Here is an 18,646-nt window from a genome sequence, read left to right on the forward strand (position 1 = left end):
GGTGCATACACATGAGCTAAATCAACTTAAAATAAGGAAATTCAACTAATGCAACCCAAGATAAGACAACTCAGAGATATATTATCTTGCACCACATTGAAGTCAACTCCGCTCCACACGTGTACACTCTGACAGTTAAGTTGGCTTAGCTGTCTGAAAGTTAGTACATGTGAATGCACCCATTTCTCTACTAGTTGTTACTGGAAAAGTGTCAGCATTAAGAGTTAGCAACCCACCACCACACTTGGCCTCATTTAGCATCTTCTAGAAGTAGCAAGAAGTGAGCTGCTCTCTCAAACTAGGAGGGGCTCTGTCCAGGTGAGAACTGAGACATATTGACAGGGCAGAGGGAGGAAGCTTACACCACTTTTACTTCTGTTGTACTGCCTCTGCAGATTACTAGAAGACTCTAGTCTTCCAGGCTGTCCATCTGGCACTTTTTAGAAGCACTAAAAATTCTTAGGGAAAGTCTGAAATGAGTCTAGCATTTTATTTCTCTACCAGTGATCCTCAACCAGGGTGTGCAGGCAGGGTGCCATACAATGTTAGCACTGTTGGCCGGGTCCAGATGAGCACAGCCATGTAGTATGTGGTGCCGCAGATACATCTGCAGCACCACATACCGCGCATTTGGCTGTTTTCGGTGCTGCAAGGGATCAGTGTAAGGATTTTTTTACCCCTGGCATGGGCATTCCCCAGAGACAACTAGTGGCTGTTGTCCCCGGGGAACCAAACATCTTTGCTGTGTGGACGCAGCCATTAGGTGTGTAAACATGGTTCAAAAGAGAAACCCAAAATTTTCACATGGGAATCCATAATATTAAAAACATTTTGACCTGTTGTGGTCTGAGTTCTTTGCAACAACAACAACAACAACAACAAGAGTGAAAACTAAGAGCTGGCATTTTTTAAGGATGTCTCAAGTCTAAAAAGGCTGAGAAACACTATACCCTATCTATATTTGGCAAGATATATAGAAATTAAACAATGAGGAAAAGATATTACTTGTATTGCGCTAGCAGCCAGGAGCCCCAGTCATGGATCAGCAGTCCACTGTGCTCAGTGTTGCACATCCTTTGAGAACCATGCAGGCTGCACTATACCCTGTGTCACAGTTTCTTTGTTTTACACAGCAAGCTTCATTCTTTAATGAAGAAATGTTGCCATTGCCTTCAGTGGGAGTAGGACTGAGCCTCTGAGAAGAGGGACTGTGATGTGTTTGTCCAGGGGCATTAACAGAATTAACCACTCAGTTTCAAATACTCAGACGTATGTTGGGCCATGCCTTATGAAGGCTCTCTTACTGTTTTCACTGAAGGGATGGATGGGATGTACTCTTTATTAATTCTTTGCCTTGCAGTCACAAGCAGTGAACCTACTCAAGAATCAGAATCAGAGAGAAAATAAAATAGTCTGTGTTCCAGAGAGTTCAAATATGTTTTTATAAAAACAAACCTTATTTACACAGTGTAGTCTAGATTATCATCCCTGAAGTGTGCCAGGGAATGTTTTTATCCCTGAAGTTTCTAAAGGGATAAGGGCATCTCTTTGTCATTACCAGTCTCCCAGGTACATTTACTTGCTATGTGACGTTATCCACTTAGTGCATTTTGTACTGTATTTCAATACTTGCCAGTTTTCAGCACCATTCATAAAATAAATGCATACGTTTTTTCCGAACAGGGAACAGTCTTTCCTTCCTCCAGTTCCAGTGATGCCTGGTAACAGAGCAACTTTTCTAGAAGATCGATTATCAAGTCAGGAGAGAACCACAACTCTTCTCCTAGATCAGGCCTTTCGAATCAAAGATGACATTGTTTCGTATCTTCATGGAAGTAAGAACTATCAACAAGGAGAGGCAACTGCACGGCAACTACTGGAAAATCACATACAGACCATTACAAGCATAGTTAAGAAGCTCAGTCATGATATTGAGGTGGGTCTGAATTTGTTCTAGGTGTTGCTGAGACTTGCTGCATTTCTAGCTCCCTCCTATGTCACTACCAGTCTCTTAACTAATGATGTATTTAATGAGCTCCCTGTACAACATTTACATATATCTGTTTTACCTACAAGTCCAGATGTCCATATCAGCTATGTTTCCAGAATTCAGAGTCTTTTTGACCACTATGAGGCTGAAGCAAACCTAGAACTAGATTTGTCTTGTGCTCAAGCTCATACAGAATCATAGAGAAGTAGGGCTGGAAGGTAGCTCTAGAGGTCATCTAGTCCAACCCCCTGCCTGAGGCAGAATTATCCCTATCCAAATCATCCCATACAAATCCATTGTCTAATCTACTAGCAAAATTACGCAGTCAACCCTGATACAACCACGAGACATAACACGCTAACTTGCCACAGTTAAACCAGGGGGACCACAGTAGCCAATGTCCTGCTGCAAAGGTTGTTAAAACATGTTTAAGAGATCCAAGGAGGGGATCTGACCATGGGTAAAGTTCCTTCCTGACCCCAAATATTGGTCTGAATCTGAACAGAAGAACAAAATCTGCTAGCCAGGAAGCTCTGGATTTAGGTCTTAGCAGGAGCAGTGGGACACTCCAGTCAAAATCCTCAGCTTTGGCTGCAGCCATCACACAGTGTCTCTGAGGAAGACTTAAAAATACCCTTACACATTTAACAGCAGGAGGGGAAAAAACCCCTGCCTCCTGGTCCCATTTGGCAACCAGCAAAGCCCAGAAGATTGGGAAATACACAAACTAGAACATAGGCCTACTTCTGCCTAGATCCTTCCTAATCAATCCCTGTCCAACTTCTACTTGAACACCTCTAGTGATGGAAAGTCCACAACTTCCCTAGGCAGTCCATTCCACTACCTCACCACTCTGACAGTGAGGAAGTTTTTTTCCTGATCTCCAATCTAAACTTACTTTGCTGCAACGACAAGACATTGGTCCATGTCCTACTCTCTAAAGTGGGAGAGAAAAAGTGCTTTCCCTCTTCTTAATGGCAGTCCTTCAGGTATTTGAAGACTGCTATCATGTCCCCTCTTAAGCACCTTTTCTTTAAGCTAAACATGGCTATATCCTTCAACATCTCTTTGTATGACTTGCCTTCTAAGCCCTTTATCATTTTTGTCACCCACCTCTGGACCCTCTAACTTCTCCAGATCCTTTTTTAAAACATGGAGCCTTTTTTAAAACATGGAGTAGTCTAGATGAGCCCTAAACAGTGCTGAGTGAAGAGGCACTATCACCTGTCATGTCTTGCACTTAACATTTCTATTGATGCATCCTAAACTGAATTTGCCTTTTGTGCAGCTGCATCACACTGCAGACTCATATTGAGCCTGTGATTTACCAGAACTTTCTCTGTAGTGCGGCCATCCAGCCAGGTGTCACCAGTTTTATATTCTATCTTTGATTTCTCTTCCCCATATGTGGCACCTGGCAAAATTCACCTTAACATGTGTGCCAAGGAAGTAATAACAGTTCTTGGATCCCTTCTACTTCAGTTCTGATCTCAGCACAGTTTAGAGTACCATGAGGACTCTAAACTACATCAGCAGGCAGCACTCCTGAGCAGATGAGGCAAAGCACAGAAGACTAGCTGCAGCCCCACTAGACAATGGGATGGAGGGTGACAGCAGCTACATCTATTCTGTGCTGAGATTCCCCCCTACTCCACTTGCATGCAGGGGACATTCACAGCTGGGCTGGTTCAGCCCTGCTTTTGTAGCAATGTAAATAGCTTTTCCTCATAAGTCATATTTCCCAGGCCTCTAATCATTTTGGTTGCTCTCTGCTGGAATCTTGTCAATCTCTCCACAACTTTCTTGAAGTGTAGGACCGAAAACTGGACGCCGTGTTACAGATGGGGCCTTACCAGTGTAAGAGGAGAAGAATCATTTCCCTTGGTTTGCTAGAGACACAAACTAGAGCCTAGCTAGTCATTCCCCAATGTATAAGTTTGTTCTATCCTAAGTGCAAGACCTTACACTTCTCCTTATCGAATTTTGATTCACTTTAGATCATTCCTCCAGTTTACCATCAAGGCCATTCTGAATCTTAACTCTACCCCCCAGAATGTCTGCTCAGCCTTGTGCTGGCACAGGCCAGATGAGAGACTGGGAGCCAGTCCACAGGCTGGATTGGGCCTCCCACTGCCCCATGCTACCTCCCTCAACCCTGTGCTGCCTACTGGAGACCTGACATGCAGGGTTGGATTGGAGCCCACACCACCTCCAGTCAGCCCCTGTGTCCCAAGACTGGCTCTGGGCCACCTTCATGTGTGGATCCATTGTGCTGCCTGGCCCACAAGTCTCCCCATTTGTTCAGAAATGTGGTACCAGGGGAGTGGCAATTGCTGCCACTCAGGATCCCTGTCGATAGATGGCATGGCTCAACAGGCCAAATCTGGCTTACAGGTTAGGGGTTGGGCACTCCTGAACTAGAAAGAGATGATAAGAAAGAGATGATAATTTGCTCCAAAGATTCAGATTTTCAAAAGTTTGAATGTGGTTGGAATAGTTAAAAAAAAAGAGAGAGATGCAATGTTACCAAGCCTGCTGAAATGGAGCTGGGGGGTTGGACACCTGTCAAGATCAAGTTTTTCTTGATGTAACCTGGGTACACCGCAGGGTGTGCCCTATTCTCAACTGGATGGGATGGGTAGGCAGGAGGGGGTGCTGTGAGAGGGATGCCAGAATTTCGAGCGGATCTCTCTTTCCTCTACAGAGTTAGCCCAAACCCAAAGTTCTTAACTGTATACAATTTATTGACTTATAATATACATAAACATAAAACTAAAAATCATACACATATATTTACACAGTGAACATTAACCAATAACCATGGTCAAACCCTAAATAACACTGTGGGAAAATCACTCCCAACCACAACCCCTAAAGAAAACAATATATCCACAAAAACACCCACAGCTTCCCAACCCCGCAGTGGGGAACCTGTACTCAGTTAAAGGGTTGTGCAAAGTATAAGAGTGGAAATGTGATTTTACACCTATAGAGGAACAGTTACCTCTTTCTTTAATGCAGAAAGATAGGCATCAAATGGCCCCTACCCCTTAGGGCCTTGACTAGGCAGGGGGCTGCTCATCCAGTCCCTTCTCTGGGTTTGCCCGCCCCAAACGTCTTTCCCCTGTGGGACCCAAGGGCCCAATGACTCACGCTTCCTCAGGTGGCGGTGGTCAGGGTGCAGCTTGATGTGGTCTCATCTGCTGGAGCGCCCCCTCCAGGCCTCTCCCACGCCACTGGGCTTCTCTCCACCATGTGCCCTGCTCTGGGCATCAAGGGCTCAGCTCCTCTCAGCTGCTGCACCACTGCTACTGGCTCCTGGGTGCTGGGCCTCATGCTGCAGCACTACTATTTCCCCATGCTCTGGCTTTGGCACCAAGGTCTCTTTTCACAGAGGCTGGGGCCTTCAGGCTCTGGCTGTCTGTCCTCATGCCGGGTGGCTAACCCAAGCAGACTCTGCTGCTCCCTGGCTCCCAAGACGCCGACCTGCGCACCATGGGACCTGGCCGCTTGACAGGAGATGGGGCCTGAGCTGCCTCACTGCAGCCCCCAAGGCCCTTGCCCTGTGCACTACCCCACGCACCGTGTGGCCCACTGGCCCTGCTGGGGTTGCAGGTTTGAGCCACCACTTGTGGCTCCCAAAGCCTGGGCTCCATGCACTGAACCATGCACCATGATGGGCCTGAGTGGTCTCGCACTGCTCCTAAGGATGCTCCTCCAGTGGAGGCTTCAGGAGCCTTGGGCCAATTGTCTGCTGGGGGAAAAGCTCCCCAGCTTTTCTTGGCTCCGCTCTTCTTGAGTCCCTCGCTGCATCCGCCCAGTGTGCTGAACATGCTGGGCTTTTATTTACACCAGAGGCCCCACGCCTGAAGTCTGCCGGACCTGCAAAGCAAATGTTCCACCAATCCGAAGTGTCCTTCCCCAAGCCAGGCTTGCCAAGCAAAAGCAGCGAGCCCACCACATTGACCCTCTAATATTCAGTAGTTTCAAATGAGCTGTGGATATCTGGGAAACCAGATTCTCTCACAGTTTAAGGACATTTGTAATTCTGTATGAAATTAGGTAATGCAAGAGATTGATGAAAGTTAAAGTAAAAACAATTATTAGCACCTTATTATATTATTTTGGCTGGTTGCAAATTAATTCCATTGGGCTCTAACATGAGGTACAGCTAAAGGTGAGCAGTTCATAAGCTGTAAGTATCAACTTGTTAGGAATTGGAATAGCTGAATCGTAACAGTTAAATATTACTAATAAATTATTTGAGAGGATGAAATGCAGAACTAACACACTGAAAACATTAAGTATTTTAGTAACATCCGTTGCTTGAATGCTTTTTAACAAGCTTTTTTGTTATCCTTTTGTAATTTTCATACAAGCTATATTTAAATTTTACTAATACAATTCTGGTAATCAAAAGCAAGCACTGATTATTCAAAGCATTAAAGCCATCAGAAATGCTAAGATCAAGTTCTTATTAACATTGTTAACTTGCCCAATGCAGAAATACAAAGGCATTGATAACAACTGAAAATTAAGGTTGTACTGAAATGCCTAGTAAAAATTCCTGTTTCCACACTTCCATGATTGAAGTCAGTCTCCAGATTTGTTGCTGCTTTACCTCCCCAGCACATGAAGACATCAGTGTCTTGGGAGCCCTGCAGATACTTATGCCTTGACTTCAGGGAATCACTGCCTCAGGCCTGCTGCATAGGCAACGTTTTTGGAGAACACCATATCTGAACCAGGACATCAGCACTTAAAGCAGGGGTGGGCAATTATTTCAGGTGGAGGGTTGCTTACCCAGTTTTGGCAAGCTGTCAAGGGCCACATGGGTAGCCCCACTCCTTGACAGGTGCCCCGCCCCCTGGTCACCATCTTGGGACCAATGTCTTGGGACAAATGTCTCAGGGCCAGAAGTGGTGGGGCCCAGAACAGGGCACAGGCTGGCAGGGGTCTGTGGAGCTGGACTCGGCTGTACCAGCAGGGAGAGTGGGAAGCCGGCCCAGCTCCGTAGAGCCTCTTCCGGCTGGGACCCTGTACTCCTGCCACCCTACTCTGGGCCCCACCAGCGCTGGCCCCGGGGCACCGGTGTGGGCCCCATGCACCTGCTTACTCCCAGTGCCCTCCAACCCCACAGTACAGGTAGGGGGCAGCATGCAGCCCTGACCCCCTGCTCCCCAGCAGGGAATGAGCTGGTGCTGAGTGTGGGGGAAAAGCGGCTTCTCCCCCACCCTGTGGTCGGTGTTCCCTGCTGCACCTGCCTGGGGCTGTCCTGAGCAGGCACAGGCAGCCCCACGTGAGCTGTGAGTGGCTGCAGTGCAGGGCGCCGGCCACGGGACAGGCAAGGGACCACTTTTCCCCATGCTCAGTACCAGCTTGTAACCTGCCACTGCCAGCCTGGGCCCTGAGCTGGCTCCAGCCTCACATCTTGAGGCTGTGCTGTGGTGGCAGCAGCTGCAGCCCCCCCCCCCCCCCCCCGCCCCCGACTGCCACACCAGGCAGTGTTTGCCACCGCCACCTCTGGGCTGCCCGGTGCACAAGCTCCGAGTGGGCAGCACCAGCAAACACTGCCTGGCGTGGCAAGCAGGGGGGACCTCAGCTGCTGCCGCCAGCCCCAACGGGTGAGCCCGGAGCTGGCCTGAGGCCAAAGCGCAGGGGCAGGCTACAAGCTGGTACTGACTGCAGGGGGAAAAGCAGCCCCACCTCCGCTGTGTGGCTGGCGCTCCACACTGCAGCCACTCACAGTTCATGTGGAGCTGCCTGTGCCTGCTCAAGACAGCCCCAGAGCAGGGAGCACCAGCCACAGGGTGGGGGAAGGGCCGCTTTTTCCCAGGTTCCTCCCCTGCCCTTCCCCCACCCTTACTTGAGGTTCTGGTGCTGGTGCAGCCATGTGGCCCCAGACCAGAAGGCCCTGCTGGGACTTCTGGCTGGGGGGTGGGCCGTGCTGTTGCAGGAGCCTGCCAGACTTCCCCTGGGTCCTACTGCCCCGGTTCCTGTCATTTTTGACAGGAACCAAAGATAGATAAATATTAATTTTCTAAAATTTTTAGGGGCCCCACAGACCAGATAGAATGGCTTCACAGGCTAGATCCAGTCCGCAGGCCATATTTTGCACACACCCCCCCGACTTAAAGGTTTCCTCCAACCCTTGATGCTTCATCTCTCTTTAAAAAAAAAGTAGCTCCAAGAAAGCCCTTAAAGATCCTGTGCCTTTCTGTATTGCTCCTCACAGTCCAAGCCATATGGATAGCTCCCCTATAACAAAGTCTCTCATTTTCTTTCCCATAAATCTCACAAATTCTGATTAACTCATATTTTCCCCTGGTGCACAGAACAGATTATATTTAAAGGGTAAGCTTCTTGGGGCAGGAACAGTCTATTCATTCTGCGTTTATGCAGTGCCTAGAGCAATGATTCAAATCGTGGAGCTGCAACGTGGTCCAATGAGATCCTTTCAAAGGTGCCATGGGGTGCTATGCAATATTATCACTGTTAGGCATGGAAACACCTACATGATTCATAAGATAAACCCAGAGATTTCAAATAGGAATTCATTCAGATCTCTTGTGGTCTCCCAGTTCAACAGAAGAATTGCTCTGGGTTTTTTCCAATGGTCAAGAAACAAGTGAAAATTGAGAGTAGGCCTTTTCCATTGCATACCTTAAATATAATGAGGGATGCTTTGAGCCTAAAAGGTTGAGAACCACTAGCCTGGGGCAATGGGATCCTAGTTTATAACTTGACTTCTACAGATACAGTAGTAGAAATAAATCACTTGCCACAAAATACAAGTCACTTTTATTTATTTCAAGTCTTTTGAAAAAGCAGGAAGAACATAAGTCAGCAAATTGTAGACTTTGATGGCCCAGGATTCCTTCCAGTCTCATATTCCTATTCCTAGAACTATTCTGATATATTGATGACATGAATAATGATGCTCAGCACGAAGACCTTAACTTAGTAAAGCCTAAACCTGCATTGCTTGATGTTGCATAAGAAACAGCAGGACAAAGCAATTATTTTTTGTCAAGTGCAGAATAGAAACATAATTCAAGCTCCTAAGAGAGAATTTCAACCTGTAAGGAGAAACATCAAATTTTAAAAAATTAAATGCATTTAACATTGTCCATTCTTCTATGATTATAAAATAATAATGATTCACTTAAAAAGGAGTGAATACAGGCTAATAATTGACAGGTACAGGTTTCTGTGTGTGTATTTCACTCCTCCATTACCAGCAAGTTCTGGGAATTTAATACTGTTAGGAGCCCAAGGAGTTAGCTGAAGAACTGAAATATTGATTCATCTCAATAAACAGGAGGTTGGTGCTGTCCATTGTAATGAATGAGAGACTCATGCTACTTATGCTAAAGAGCATGTGTTTTTCATTCAAGTTTCTATCTTTGTGGATTTATCACATCACATTTGCATTGTCAAACATACTTTAGATGAGTCATTGGAGTTGCACTAATACATCTGACCTTTTGAAAATAACATTTTTGTAACAGACCAAAAATACGCATGGGGACAGGGCTCAATATCTCTGATGTCACCACATATATAGTCACTGAAGCTAAAAAGATTTGCATGATGTTTTTCCTCCTGGTATATATATATATATATATCCTTCTCAGTTCATGTACCTCTTTCCTCAGGCTAGTGCTCAAATGTCTCTTTGTACTGAGAAGATGTTACAAAACTGAGGTAAGGGTCCTCTGTTTTCCTGTCTTCCTATTGTGCGAATACAAGTAAGAATCACTTCTGCTTGCCCCCAGGAACACACGGAGCAGGCTCCAGCCATCAGGGATTCAGGCTTTCATATCTATTATTTCCACAGTCAGCTCAAAATCTGAAATGTGCCATAAAAGCTGCCTTTATTTGTTGGGATAGTATAATGAATAAAAAGCTATTACAAGATCTGATGATCATTTTACTGTTTTGAAAATGTATTAAGCACTTGCATATTTGAGGAAGCTCCAGGAATTTGAAAATGGGCAATTCTCAAGTGTTATTAATTTCACACAGAATATTTTACATTGTTCCAATCAACAGAAAAATCTGCTGATGTGACAATACATGGGTCATGGTTCCTTTTCAGATTCGAAATGATCCTAAAACGTTCAGTATAACACAATTAGTCATATTAGAGAGACAGTAATATAAGCCAAAGCTGCCTGCTAAGGTTACTTGACACTTCCCATTGTTAGTTCCTGTTTTCAGTTTTAAACTTTGCCAGACTAACCACGTAACAACACATCTCTTGCCTACCTCAATAATTTGGGGGTTGATGGTGTTTCATTTGTTTTGTTTCAGTATCAACCAAAGCAATTAATCCATTTCTAAGCATAAGACTAATTAAATATATTATTTTGTTTATCTTAAAACACACAGAGCCATGCTCTGATGGTATTAAATGACATATGATCCTAAGTGCTCTGAAAAACATCGTGTACTACTAGATCTCTCAAACTGGGCACCAAAATTAGGAGATATTTTTAGCTTACTCTCTCTGAGCCCCATTTCCCTCACCTGTAAAATGGTGAAAAACAATGTTCCCTTAAAAAATGGGGCTATGTAAAAGTGTGTGTGATGAGTGCTAGAGAAAAGCCCAAAACGGATGTGACGGGCTAACTGGTAGTGACCTAGCCCAGGGGTTTTGAAAGGGCAAAAGATGATTAGAGGACTTGGGATTCCCTTTCCTTACCAATCATGTAGTGATTTGACCCAGGGGTTTTGAAGGGGTAAAAGATGATTGGAGGACTTGGGATTCCCTTTCCTCACCAATCAGGCCCCAGAGACTCACCCCTCCGTGTCCTGATTGGCCCCTTGGGTCACCTGGAGGGGGATAAAAGGGGCAGCATGGGCTGACTCGGGAGAGACCAGAGAGGGACAACAAGGAAGGAATTTCACAGAGCTGAGCCAGCAGGGAAGGTGCAGTGCCCTGGAAGAGGAGGACCTGCAAGCAGCAGTGGGACCCCCAACAGCGCGGTGTGCGGCTGGCAAGAGAGGCTCCCCACTGGGCTCCAGGATCCCCTAGGAGAGGCTGCAGCCAGCAGGAGAGGCTCCCCCCCCACTCCAAGAAAGATCTGAGCAGGTTCCCAGCTCTGCTTCCAGCTCCTCCAATCAGAGGCCAGGCAGCTCCACATGAGGCCAGTGCTCTGGGAAAGTCAAGATCCCTAGCAGGCTGAAGCAGTGCCTACCATGTGGGAGATCTGGCTTCAAGTCCCAGGTGAGGTGACTTGGGGTGAGTGAGATAACAAGAAGCAAATCTTGCAGTGGAAAGGGGCCATCGTGTTTTTTCTCCCCCTCCAGGTACTAAGGCCCTATATTTCCTCATCATTTGACATTTTGCATTTTGTGCCTTTTTATATTTCACCAACCCATATTGTTTGTTCTGCTGTTTGTGTTTTATATTGTGTTAACCCTGTTTTTTGTCAATGATTGTAAGTGTTTAACCTTTGTTGAATCCTGCCTCCTTGGGGCACTGTAGTGTCCACTATACCCTCTGATTTATGCCTGTTTATATTCCCAGTATTGAAAGGTATATAGTTAAGTCCTCATTGGTGGTCTGGCTCTGCTCTATAGGGGGAGGAGAGTCCCTACACCTCCCACAGCACTTGTGCATCTGCTTTGATCCCTTCAGTTGGACAGGGGGTACCTCTTGGAGTACCGCCCGGGTTACATGGACATTAACAATTCTGCCTGCAGAGTAGGATTTGAATATTTTGCAATAAATAAGGAAAAAGGCCCCTACACTGCAGAATAAGGATAAAATAAAGTATTCAATAGCCACGTATTAAGTGAGCACCATTCTTGTTGTGCACTCGGTGGGTGTGTCCAGACAAGCACACATGTGCCTCTTGCCCTGTCTCATACCCCTTTGAGGCAGGGCAAGAGGTATGTGCAGAAATGAAAAAATGTTCCCTGCACTACAAACTTGTAGCACGCGGAGAAAATTAGACCCCTGGATATCCAGAGGTTAAACAAAACCCCGGGGGAGGGGGAAATGGGTCAGGGCAGAGGCTGGAGAAGAGCAGAGGAATGAGCAGGAGGCTGGAGACCGGCGGGGGAGAGGGAACCTGTGGCCCCTGGGTGGGGTTGGGAACCTGCAGGCAGGGTAATCCATGTGCTGGGAGGGGGCTCTGCCCTGTGTTGGGCAGGGGACCATTGGTGATACACAGGGGGTACACGTGCACTCCCTGTGCATAGAAGTGCACCCCTTCAGAAAAGGTGCTGCCTACACTGTCAGTGATGCCTGTAGGCGGTTGCCGCTTGGCATCCCCCACTGCCAGCGCTGTCTGCAGGCAGTCAGCGATTGCCACTGGCCACCACTGTTGCTGCCGACAGTGTCTGTGGGAGCTCCGCGCTTATCACTGCCACCATGCTCCCACCACCACCAGCACCATGGTGCCCTGCCAGCTGCTGGGGGCTTGCAGTGTTCATGCAGGGGACCCACCCTTCCTAAGCAGCCCCCACACTCAGTCCCTCACCTACCCATAGAGTGACTCGCATCCCTCTACATCCACCCACATTCTCCCGCCCCCCTCCTGCAAACCCCACATCATACATTCATCATGTGATAAGGAAACCCAAAGCAAACGTTAAAACATAGATATTTAGGATTTATTTTATTATGATGCTGGAGACACTGACAGGCTTCCAAATTCCTTTAACATTGTAAATATAACAACAAAACATTGCCTAACTGATCAGTCCCCCTTTCTCTCTCTCTTTTGTTCTAATTGTGAAAGAATGTGGATTTTGGGGTATTTTTAAAAATGGATTTGGGATGCTGCTGCAGCAGTCCAGCTGGCACAAGGGATAGTGTCCCTAGGTACCAAGTGGCCAGGCCGCAGAAGCTCCACATTTTTTTCCACAATTAAAACAAAAGACACACGCACGCACACATATATATCTAGAGAGAAAGAGGGAGACCGAGAGCAATCAGTTGGGCAATGCTTTATTGGTATATTTATAATGTTAAAGCAATGTGGAAGCCTACCAGTGTCTCTATCATTATGATAAAATAAATTCTAAAAACCTATATGTGTTGATGTGTGCTTTTGGTTTTCTTCCCAAATGATGGGTGTGTGTGAAGGGATGTGGATTGGTGTGTGAGTAGGTGTGGGGTGATTGCTGGGGGGACTGTGGGTGTGGGGGACCTTGTGGGGGGACTGCTCAGGAGGGGTGTGCCCCCTGGCCCCCACAGGGTGCAGCTGTCCCACACAGCACATGGAATGACGCCCCCACAGGGCCTCAGCTCCCTCCTGAAGGGCCCCAGCCCCCCTGGCCAGGGTCCCAGGCACCCTGGAGGGGCACAGCCTCCCCGCCTAGGGTCCCAGCTTCCCCCTGGAGGGCCACAGTCCCCCCACCCAGGACGCATAACTTACCTTTAGCAGCAGCAGCAGGAGTGGGGTGCTCTGAGCCATGGCAGCAGGACCCAGCGTGGCATGCAGAGACCATGCGGCAGGCCCAGCTGGGGCCTGCCAGCCCTGGGGCCTCTCTGCCACCTGGCGGGGCCAGGCCATGGTGACAGGACCCAGAGCAGGATACGGGGACCATGTGCCCAGCCCAGTTGGGTCCTGGGGCCCCTCTGATGCCCAGCCAGGCCATTCCCAGGATGGCAGGACCCAGCATGGCAGGTGGGGACCACACGCTGCACCCAGATGAGTCCTGCCAGCCCTGGGGCTGCTTCTGCTGCCTGGCCCGGCTGGGTCTATGGTGGCAGAACCTGGCATGGCATGCAGTCTCCTTGCACTGAGCCGGGTCCTGCCAGCATGGGAATGGCCCAGCCAGGCATCAGAGGAGCCCCAAGGGTAGCAGGACCCAGCTGGGTGCGGTGCGCAGTCCCAGTGTACTGCACCGGATCCTGCCTCTGTCCTACTGTGCCTGCGAGGGGGGTGGCATGCAGCCGGACCTGGGCCAGCCTCATGTGGCTCATTAGTCTGGCTTTCCACCTGAGCGGGTCACAGGGCTCCGGGAAGCACAGGTCCTGTGCATGCTTCCTGGAGCCCTACGACCCGCTCCAGTGCAAAGCCAGACTAGTGAGCCACAGGGTGCTTGGCTGGATCCATACCCCCCGTAGCCCCAGGGACATCCCCCCCCCGCCACTTACCTTGGATGGCGCCGGGGGCCAAGGCAGCAGGAGAATGAAAGAGACACTCTGACTGACACCAGAGTATCTCTTTTGGAGGACTGACTCTCTGGCATGGTCTGGGGCCGTGCCTTGCTCCGCTTTTCTGCAGAGCAGTTTTTTTAGACCCCTGGACATCCAGGGGTTTAATTTTCTCCCTGTGCTGCAAGTTTGCAGAGCAGGAACATTTTTTCATTCCCACATGTGCCTCTTGTCCCGCCTCAAATGGGTTTGAGATGGGACAAGAGGCATGTGCTTGCTCATCTGGACGTGCCCATCAAGGCTGAAGTCCTATGGAAAAAAAGAAAAAAAGTGTGTGATCCCATAATTACAGAATATGTTACTAGATATCTTGCATATAGAAACATAGGAAGGCACAATTGGGCTAAATTAGGGTTGCACAGAGAATTTTTGCATACATTCTGGGGGCTAGAGTTAAGATTCAGAATGGCCTTGATAAACTGGAGGAATAGTCTAAAGTGAATCAAATGAAATTCAGTAAGGACAAATGCAAGGTCTTGCACTTAGAACATAACAAATTTATGCACTGGGGAATGACTAGCTAGGCTGCAGTACAGCAAAAGAGGACAGTGGATGGCAAGCTGAATATAAGCCAACAGTATACCCTGGTTGCAAAAAAGTCAATATCCCACTGGTCTGTTTTAATAGGAGTGTCTCTAGCAAACCAAGGGAAGTGGTTCTTCCACTTTGAAACTGGCAAGGCCTCACTTGGAGTACTGTGTCTTGTTTTGGACACCACACTTCAAGGAAGTTGTGGAGAGATTGGAAAGAGTCCATCAGAGAGCAACCGAATGATTAGAGGCCTGGGAAACATGATTTATGAGGAAAGGCTGAAAGATCTAGGATTATAACCTGGAGAAGAGAAGTTTGGGAGAGGGAGAAGGAGGGGGTTTGATAACATTGTTCAAATACCTGGAGGGCAATTATAGAGAGGACAGTTATAGACTATTTTCTGTGGCTGCAGGGGACTGGAGAAGGGGTTAGGTCTTAGACTGCACTAAGGGAAATTTATATTGAATAGAAGGAAGAACTTTCTCACTCTGAGGGTAGTTAAGCATTGGATCAGGCTGCCCACAGAGGCTGTGGAATTTCCATGCAATACTTGACTGGTTTAGTCGAGATAATCCTATCTGGAGCAAAGGGCTGGACTAGATGACCTCCTGAGGTTCCTTTCAATCCTACTTTTCTAAGATTCTGTTCCTAATTTTTTAGTTCTTGGACCTGAACTTTAACCATGCTTTTTTAAAATGTGGTTTTGATGTATGATTTAGATGGCAACTGTTGCTCTACTTACCCCTAGTAATGGAAAGTATTATTAACATTGGTTAAAAAATAATAAAATAAATGATAAACAATGAAATGGTAAATTGAACACATCAACATCATGTGCCTATGGATTTTCAGATTTTGGAAAAACAAATAAGAACCAGAGATCATACCACTACAGGAACTAATTTTGCTGTTCAAAGTCTGGACTGTAAGTATCTACAAGGATTTGGGGACTTGCGTGGAAGGGTGGCTAGGTAAGTAAAACATGATGGACCTAATTCCCCTTTGCACTTCTTCATTATTGAGTATCATTAGAGCTTTAAAGTGGGTATAAATATATTTTATTCTTATTTTAAGGCTTCTTCTTATTTTAAGGCAAAATGGTATAAAACATACTTAGTGTAAAGGAGCAGAAGGATTTATATGTGAACATATCATATGGTACACATTAAAAATGCCTACATCTTTCTGCTTCAGTTCTTTCCCTAAAACTTAATCTTTTAGACATGTTATCTTCTATGTGATATCTATATTGCAACTTTTTTGTAATCATGTGTTCCCACCTAAACTCCTCTGCATTTTCAGTAACATACAACACAGTTCTTCATTTCTCTTTCTAAACTGTGGCACAGTAGTGGTGCTAGTTGCCAGCCCTATATAGATGTAACATATGAAATGTTCCAAATGCCTCTGAAGCACTCCAAGTAGTGAGCATACAGATATTCACAGTCAAAGAAGCATTTTAAAAGTGTCTAATGCTTGTAGGTGTTAAAAAAAAACTTGCTTTAAAACCTGTGCGCCCCAGCACTAAGCCCAGCACACGCCTAGAAGCGGCATCGTGTTAGCTGGACCCAGATCGCCCAACGTCTGTATAGATCAGATGCTTCAATGGGGCTTTTTGGCACTTTATCCAAGTGCTTTCTGCAACATCTAGACATTTTATGAAGTGCAATAGGGAGTTGCTCTGACACGTTACAGTGCTCTTCTGAGAAAGGAAATCTGAGAAAGCAGGGCAGACGGACAATAAATAGTCTTCAGTGTGCTCTGCTGTCGTTGGCAACCTCTGGAGCCTGAGAGGAGCAACTTCTGGAGCACTTCATGGCCCCTGAGTCTGGTTTTCCAAGGCCCCAGTCTTTTTGAGAGGCCAGAGGCCACCACACTTGCCAAGAAAACAGGAGATCATTCACTAGCTATCCACCCCTACTGCAAGGGAAGAAGGGGAGCAGAGCATTGTAGGATGCTGGAGGACCACGTATCATTCCTCCTGGCTGAAGAGTTCCACCACTGCAATTTTGAAGCACTCTGGCAAGGGGGCATAGTTAGAGGCTGTATGTCTGTGGGTCGTTGAAGCCCTTCAAATCTGAAGCACTCCAAATTAAAGTGGAATCTGGATTGCTTCAAATGTATGTGTGTCCATGTCCTCTGTTTAAGATATCTGCATTCACTCCCAGACAGAGAATGCATCTTAGAGGCAAAGAGGTATATTCCTTCCGGTTGTGAAGTTTATTTCAGTATTTTTAAGTGAGTAAGTGATGGATATACTGTAGAAATCTACAGGGTGCAAGGGAAGACATAAGCTTTCCCTGGAAGGCTCAAGGCAACATATAAACCTAAAAGGCTCAGGTTACAAGTCTGGTTGATCAGATTGTATGTGTAATTCATGTGGACTTTCATAACACATTTGAATTAGTACTGCACAACATCCCAATTAAAAAGTAATAATAAAAATTATATAATATGAAAAAAAAATCACACATCAAGTAGATGAAGAACTGGCTAAGAGACAAATCTCAAAAAGCAAGGTTATCATCAGTGAATGAGGGAATTGCTAGTGAGGTTCTGCAGAGATCAATACTAGGCCTGACACTAGTCAACATTTTAATCAAAGATATGAAGTAACTAGAATCACAGCTGACCAAACGTGTGGACTGCACAAAATGGTTGACAGTGTGGGAATGCTACAGAGCAATCTGGATTGCTTGGCAACCTGGGCCTATTCAAACACAAAACAAAACAAATTTATGCAGCTAAATGCATGGTTATATATCTAGAAACAAGGAATAAAGACTGCATCTGTTGAAGTTTCCTGAAAAACAGTGATTCTGAAAAGGATTGTGTGATCATAGTAGCCAAGTAATTCAGCATGAACTCCCAGCGCAATTTTGTGGCAAACAAGACTAATGCTAGTATATACAATACATCTATTTGGTTGTATATACAAGGTAGCAGGGAGTGTAAGCAGGGAGGTGATTTTTTCCTCTGTATACAACATGGGCAAGACCAATACTGAAATACTGTGTCCCTCACTATTTTGTGGCCTCTCAGTGGACTTTCTCTGTGGCCTACTTTAATCTGTACAAGAACCATAATACTCAGACCATTGTTGATTATGAGACAGTTTATTTTTCTGGATTGACTCACCAGCAGAACTGCTTTGGTAGGCTTCACCATTATGAGTTTCTCCAGGACCTCCCTCTTTCTGGATAGACTCATCACATTGCTTCTTTGGTATGATGTATGGAATCTCTTAGTAGAGTGTCCACACTTATGCTCAAGACAGTGTTTAATGATCCCTAGAGTTATCACAAGCCAATGAAATACAGAGACTGCTGAACAGAAGAATGCCTCAAAAACTCTGTGGGTACTAAGGAATTACCATCTAAATCCTGCCCTTCCATGGCTTTATATGTAGGAGAATACAATTTAATCCAAAGGTATTTTAATATATAAAAAAGCGTTTTCTTCTTTTCAGTTAGCTCCTTCCTTCTCCTGCTTTATCCATTCCATGATGTCATATCTATTATGAAAGGCAGCAATAATCAGTACCATGGAACTGGCTGTCATCTCACAAATAGTGGGTTTGACATCCTGCTCTAGGAACGGAGTCCAAGGATTCCATTTATTTAAAAAAGAGAAAACAACAAGTCTTCTAAACCTCAGCAAAACTGACTGATGTTGCAGCACAAGGGCTGGCTATACTAGCTGCACTCAAATGGTCAATTTTTAATGGAGTTTTACATGAATAATTGCTATTAGTTAAAGTATGGTATAGCTACCAGTGATTTATACCTTATAAGCAAAAGTTGCATTTTGCTTGCTACTAGAATTGCCCCTCTAGATATGCTGGATTTTAATTCGTAGTGTGTGGGACCATCAAAATGAGAAGTAACCCAATATTGAAAAACAAAGCATAGCTATAATCATAAATACTAGCTTCATTTGTCATATTT

The 18,646-nt window shown here is 46.0% G+C and overlaps 1 protein-coding gene across 1 annotated transcript in view; it reads left to right on the forward strand.

Annotated features, from left to right (window-relative positions):
* Positions 1 to 18,646, forward strand: part of FAM81B (family with sequence similarity 81 member B) — a 60,175-nt gene that overhangs the window by 16,849 nt on the left and 24,680 nt on the right. The window contains exons 3-4 of the mRNA XM_090038278.1: positions 1,684 to 1,936; positions 15,552 to 15,670. Coding sequence (XP_089894404.1) covers positions 1,684 to 1,936; positions 15,552 to 15,670 — 372 coding nt within the window. The remainder of the gene's footprint in view (positions 1 to 1,683; positions 1,937 to 15,551; positions 15,671 to 18,646) is intronic.

The sequence above is a fragment of the Crocodylus siamensis genome, chromosome 3 (genome assembly GCF_052110815.1).
Source record: "Crocodylus siamensis isolate JL-2025a chromosome 3, ASM5211081v1, whole genome shotgun sequence".
In the NCBI taxonomy this organism is placed as follows: Eukaryota; Metazoa; Chordata; order Crocodylia; family Crocodylidae; genus Crocodylus; species Crocodylus siamensis.